This window comes from Sprattus sprattus, assembly GCF_963457725.1.
Source record: "Sprattus sprattus genome assembly, chromosome: 10".
Classification (NCBI taxonomy): domain Eukaryota; kingdom Metazoa; phylum Chordata; class Actinopteri; order Clupeiformes; family Clupeidae; genus Sprattus; species Sprattus sprattus.
In genome coordinates, this window is record NC_137908.1 from 30,440,218 (window position 1) to 30,447,150 (window position 6,933).

At 43.0% G+C, this 6,933-nt stretch overlaps 1 protein-coding gene across 1 annotated transcript; it reads left to right on the top strand.

Annotated features, from left to right (window-relative positions):
* Positions 1-962: 962 nt before the first annotated feature.
* Positions 963-6,568, top strand: tp53inp2a (tumor protein p53 inducible nuclear protein 2a). The gene is made up of 4 exons (XM_080845642.1): positions 963-1,074; positions 3,060-3,375; positions 5,646-5,775; positions 6,131-6,568. The coding sequence occupies exons 2-4, from the start codon at positions 3,261-3,263 to the stop codon at positions 6,390-6,392; spliced, it is 507 nt and encodes a 168-aa protein (XP_080701768.1). The 5' UTR covers positions 963-1,074; positions 3,060-3,260; the 3' UTR covers positions 6,393-6,568.
* The last annotated feature ends 365 nt before the right edge of the window (positions 6,569-6,933 follow it).

The following is a 6,933-nucleotide window of genomic DNA, read 5'->3' on the forward strand; positions in this document are numbered from 1 at the left end:
GTTGTCGATGCCCTGTGTGGTTCGTTGGACCATTGCAATAAGCAGAGGGAGCAGTGGTTGCCTCTAAAATGGGGCGACATTCAAACTTAACCCCGCCTCGTATCCCATAATTCCATTGTGTCGAAGACCACCATTCTTGAATGTCATATTGTTTGGCCCAAAAATGTTTTGTAATGGACTTTTCCATCTCCCATTGAGCAATTACATACAAACTTAATTCACTTGACAACAAACGCATGACGTTTTTGCATTTTTGTCTCCAGTGATACTAACACTCATGATTTGACGACTGTTACAATAGGTGTAACTGAACGTAATAGCCTACGCAACAATGGACCGTCATCTTTTAATTGATTATGTTTGTTTGCTTGTACTGTTCCAGGCGTCAAACAGAGCAGCAGGATTCAACATCGGTGTTGCAGCCCATCCTAGAAGGGTAAGTAGGCCCACCCTAGCTAAATTTAGCTTGAGCAGATATTAACGTAGGCTAATTTGCTGGGTGAGTCCTAGCAAAAAAATATTACAATGTAACGGTCGCTAAAGCTCTAAGTTAACATCTGGCGACTGAATGGCAAATACACACAGCTACGGTAATCCTGCCCACTAAAACCAAGAACCTATCACTGTCCAATAATAACCCCTCATTGGATTTTTAAATTGTAGTTCCACCCATCACAATATGCCATAGCCTACCTTCCGACGCCTAACTGTTCTCGAGTCAGCCCATCGCACCCCAAGCTCATAGTAGATGCTGTGTGAAGAACAAGAATCCGATTGTGGATCAGGGATTGCCTCCGTTGGGTGTGTGTAAATCGCTGATTGGTCGGTTTATCCTACTGCTTAGACAGAGGCTGTCCTAAGATTGTTGTTACGACGATCAGCTGTTTGTTATTGTGTACTGGCCCGTCTGACATGGAGCGATTCTCCTGACAGAAGAACACTTGCCTTTTATCAAGAGGAAAAAAAAAAAACTAGCCTACCTCATTCGACGAAACCGAGTTATATGAGTTTAAAATTTCGTTTAAAATCTGTTGGATATAAATTTGACTGCAGAAGATTCATATCCATAGGCAGGTAAGAATGAACATATTTAACACCATTATCTGTTTTAGGGATGATGCTTCAGCCTACAGTAAAACATTAAGCGCTAGCTCGTTTTGTGCCTCAAAAGTAGCCTTTGCAGTTTGATACAAAGAGAGAACTGCAAGGGAAACCTTTCTGGGTTTTTTATGTTTTTTTACGAGGCTATTTATAACTCAGTTGTGCAGGTTAAATTCGTTTTTATCAATGAATCGTTTGCTCGGATTCAAACGGTCAGCCATAATATGGTATTTTAGTAAACGTTACATTTTCATTAGATTTTTGTTCTATCCTCGTACAAAATAACATCGTTGTTTTAATTTGCAATGACCTAGTCCCCCCCAACATGTTAATTAGTAACAGATACCCAGCCCTCTTCTCTGCAAGGTGTTTGGTTTTGCTGCTGTGGCTCACCTCTATAAGATTAATTTGGAATGGTTCCAGCTAAAACGTCCAAGTGGATTACCGGGCAAGGTGGTAGATCCATTTCGTTTGGAATTTGAAGGTCCTTCCCACTTGCGACTGTGGACTGTAGTGGCTTACCCTTCAGAATACTGGTGTCCAGTATGTCTTTGGACTCTGCATTGCCATGATAGGCCCTTACATATGCTATTTCTAAGAAGAGTCTGCGGAAACCCCTAACATTGTTTTAAAAAGCAAAACAAATACCCTGAGGGAAAATAGTGTAAAAAGATCACTTTCTCAGAGAGTTATTGAACCTAGGGGTGGAAAGATTGTTGCTTGCTCTTCACTCAGCACCCATGAAATCAAATGACCTTTCCGTTTCGTCCCCAAAAAAGGATCTGACACAGCTGTTTCTGATTTGGCAAAACTACCTACACCAGCCAAGCCAAACAAACAAGATCTGGACAAGAATATCACTGAAAATAGCATCTCTATGTTCCTAAACAAATATGTGAAAGCCTACAACTACAAGTCTACAATTCATTTTGAAGCTATTAAATGGGACAGGATGGCTATAGACGGAGGAGGAGTGGTAGGCCTACTGCACACCCTTGTAATGATCCCAATTTTATCCAGTTTGGGGGACTGGTGTTGTTTAAAATGGCCCATCCCCCAGCTGGGTGTGGAGCAGATGGACCAAGACAATGTAGCCCAGTTGGGGGTAAACCATGGCCACTGATAACTTTGCTTCCCAGTGCACCCAGTGGGCCACATAAGGACATGACAGAATGTGTCTGTTAGCTTTATTTTAATCTGGGTGAAACAAATGCTGTGTTGGTGTCTGTGTTTGTGTCTCCACACCATGACACCATTTAACAATGATCACATGGGAGGGATGTTGTCAGCCTCTTGTGGGGATGCTCAAATTCATAGAGCTGTAACCTATAACCAGAGCTTGGGGTCACATTTACTCCTTGTGTTAATGACAATTGTGCCTTTGTGACCATTTTTAAATAGACAAATTGCTTTAGGCTTTTTTTAGGGGAATACCTAGGTTAATCAAACTCAAGATATCAGCAATATCTATCAGAGAATGACCTCAATACAGACGATAAAAAATAGCACAGCAATCCAGAACCAAAAAAAATCATAATAAAGTCAAGTTAAGCCATACAGAGGGCCCAGTTTTTAATGGCATATCCATTGGATGTATCATTGAAAACGAGACACAACTCTCATAAGCGTTCTCCGAAAATCACCCATACATAGTCACTACATAAACATACCCCGAAAAGGAGTGCATCAACCAAGCAGAATGGACATACAATAAACAAGTGACAAGTGTCCCTAAAACTAGGTGGTACATGGCACAACGAAATAAGGGCCAACACATTCTTCAGAGGTTCGTCATGACTGTATGCATTTTTTTTTTTTTTAAGTATTCCTCTGCCCTAACCCTTTGAGTATAAAAATAGCAATCAGAAAAGTATTTGGCCACAAGATCTTTCAGTGTGGAAGAAATGCGCAAGGGGGAATAGTCTGTATAAATCTAATTTGGTCTCTGTTCCACACAGGCCTTTGGTGCAGGTTGCTTTAAACAACTCCACACTTACCACACAATACCCTTTCCTGCCTCAACCACGTCCTCTGAGGAGAAGAAGGAACTGAGTGTGAGTAACCTGGACAACCAACCGAGCTAACAAACCAACCAGTGGACCAGAGCTGACCAAGAAACCCCCTCTTGTCCAGCAGCGAGCCCCATCCAGACCCCAGTCATGCTCCAGCGTCTTACAAGCCTCTTCTTCAGGAGTGCCGATGACCCACCTGCGGTTCTGGTGGCCAGAGCTCATGAGGAAGATGAAGAGGAATGGCAGCTCATCAACATCACTGGTGGGTAGCTTTGTGGGCAGGGGGCAGTCCACGACAGTGGCGCTGGCTTTATTGTTAGGAATAATCAAAAGTGATGAGTCTGTTCTTGGAAACTGAAAAGCGTCTTGACATTTTGGTTTATGCCTTTGTGTGGTGGAGGCCTACGGCTGTGTGAAACAGAGGAAAGGAGAAATTGGTTTGGAATAAAAGGGATGTTTGTTTCCCATTCCGTTTCTGGCAAACATACTGTCCTTTCAGTTGGTTTGCATGATGGGATCTCTCCACATTATCAGGCTATCCACAGATCGTCTTGCTTGATCGCATTCCATAAAGATCAAGAACTTTGGATGCTCTGTTTTGTCTTTACCTTGTCTGGGAATTCCCCGCCCCTTCACTGCATTTCATTTGCTCAGTTGGTCTGGCAAACTACTCAACAGCGGTCCACTTCACTCACGTAATTGGACACGCCTTTAACCAATCAGACCAACGATACTATACAACGATACAACGATCGGTAATAAAGCAAACACATATTTTTTCTGTATGAATTGTTCCAGGGCAAGTTTCTGTTCTGTTTTCAAAGAAAACTTGCCTTATCGAAGTTTTGTGGTGCTTCGGCGGCCACCATGTCCAATGTTTCAAAACTGTCCGTGCGGTAGATTTTGTTACGTAGCTGTGGTAAGTTTAAATTAGGGCCCGACCGATTAACGGCCGCACCGATATATCGGGCCGATATTTAACATTTTGGGGATATCGGTATCGGCCATACTTTCCATAAATTCCCACCGATAAGTTCATATAATTTTCACAAACAATTTTGCTGCCGTTTCGTTCTGAACGCGCCTTCCGCTCTTGCCACTTGGAATTTATGAGCCTTGCCAAGTTGCCCCGCCCCTCACAGCATCTGATTTGTTTGGCACACGGAATACAACCAATCAACACGCAAGGCTGCAAGCGGTTTGGGGGCGGGGTGCCTTCACGCTCCCTTTGATTCGTGAGCGGTTTCAAGGCGGCCAAGTGGGGCTAAGGACGGTGCTGCTACTACTCCTTGAAGCAGAGAAAACACATTTCCTGTAAGCGTATACGAAGCAATATCCCCTGCAATATGTCACAAACACACCAACGTTGCAGAAGCACGGCACCACAAGATCTTTATTAATTTGTGAAACCGATCCATTTGATCTGTGTAATAACGACACAAACCTTAGCTCACGCAAGGACAACCAGAATGACAGCGAATACTCCTCACTGAAAAGGTTGTCCATAGAGCAGTCTCAACATGGTGTATAGTCCTACTACAGTAATTGCTAAAACCCCACACGGAAACGTGAACGTGTCTGTAGTTCTACACGAAAGGTGGACTGAAAGCCATGGTCAATGAAGACCAAATAAAACGTGTTTATGTTTGTTCCCGAGACGAACCATTTAGAGCCTGCTAGCTACTTGATAGCCTGCTAGCTACGTTATAGCCTGCCTGAGTAAGAGCCAGCATAGAGGGTCGAGTATCTGCAGCCAGAGCCTTATATACATTCCCATCTACGGCTCTGGTGAGAGCCTTGTTCCCTAACAAGTTACCCAGCACGGTAGAACCAACGGTGATTGGTCGCAATGTCCCTCAAATTAAGTAGCTGTGCTTCCTGCACTATAATGTTCTCTTACTTAATTGGCAATATTAGGCTTGGGCATTAAACCAGCCTATGGTTCATTGCAAAGTAGTTCTACAGTGATGTTTTACTCATTTCTCAGGGAGTGATTTTATTTTTTATTGATGATTATTTATTGATTGATTTATTTATTTTTTCCCAGTTTTATTCTATGCTAAGTTATTCTAAGTTAAGTTCGGCTTTATTTTACAAATGCTGCTGGCAGCTCCCTGTACTTAAAATGTTTACTATTAAAAACACTTAATGGAAGTTCGAGTCAGTGTGTGCCATTTTTAATTTATTTGAGAATTTATTTTTTCTATTTATCGGTTGCACATATCGGTTATCGGCCTCCCATTTTCATAAATATCGGTATCGGTATCGGCCCTGAAAAAACCATATCGGTCGCGCCAGGTAGCCAAAAGCCAATTTGTGATTGGCTCCAAGGATCCTGGAAATCTTGAAATTAACTGCTATCCAAAGTTTGCCAGACCCACTTCAGAGGCTAAATCAAATTGGCCGGAAGAAGAGGGGCGGGACTTCCCAGACTAGTCTTTACCTACTTTTCCATCAATTTCATGGAGTTGTGTGATAACTATGTCTCTGCAAGCCTTACTAGTATCCTATGTACCTCTGGTTCTTTTACAGAAGCAGAGGTCCCCAGTGGCTCGAGCTCTCTGGCAGATGTGGCAATGAACCAGCCCAGCATACCAGTGTGTCTTCCCCAGTCTAGCCAGTCCGCTGAGGAGAGTGCTGTTAGCCTCATGAACAACACCAGGTAGGCTCAAAGAAAAAATGAGGGACACCTTTTCTGTAGTTAAACCATCTGTGCTTTAAAACTACCTTCCATTGCCTTGTGTTGTTTGCTGCTTTGTAGCAGAGTTGTCAGGTCTACCATGTAATGTAACTGTCCAATATATGAAATTTCCCCTTTCTTCCACCACATTTGAACATCAACAATGAGACTATTGCCTTTTTACCTTTTAAAAAACTATGTTGTGAGGTTGTGAATATATGTTTTCCTTATACATTAATATAAAAGAATGCATATGATGATTATATTTAGGTGAAAGAAAAACATAGGCGTACACGATTATTTGCTTACACATGTATGTGCACTGTACTTCTCCCAGCCTGGCAGAAGAAGAGGTGCCCGTCCCACTCAGTGCCACAGGAGGTCGTCTGGTCCGTGGGCTGGCCTCCCAGGCTGGCGCTCTGGCTAAAGTCACACAGATTCACCGCGTGCAGCAGGCCCAGGCGCGGGCACGCCGCTGCTACTTGGGCCGCAACTGCATCCAGCGGCAGAACAGCACCCGGCAGCGGCTGCCCCGCCAAGCCTCACGGCAACACCCAAAGATGCTGAACCAGCCAGGCCACCGCAACTTCTGCCACTGAGAAGCACCACACACACACACACACACACACACACACACATACAAAAACACAGCTTTTCCAGGTACGATGCTGTAAGAAGGTGCATATACACTCTAGAAGTCCTCACACACCATTAGTCAGTAAGATTTGCAGGTAGACACACGCACACACATCTCACACAACAGACAGAGTTTCACAATGTTGGAAATAAATCCAGCTTCAAACATTGTGGCATTTTGCACAGTTTACAGTTGTTCTTTCTTGTTAGTCTGTTTCAGTCCAATACATGCACTTGTTTATAAAACATGTATTTGCTTGACTTGCTTGATGTGAAAGAACAAGAATTGTTTGAAACTTTAACCCTTAGTACTGTCGGAAAATGAGAACTGGGACTTTAAGACAAGAAGCAAATCTAATCACAAAATTGTCAATAAATCATGTTATGCAGGGTCACTTTTGTGTCTTCTTTAAAATTTCAGGTAAACTTTCCAGTAAGTGAAAATAGCAGAAAAGGCAACTTTTCACACTAATGGGTTTCTTTTTTGTTATGTCTTGAGTGGTT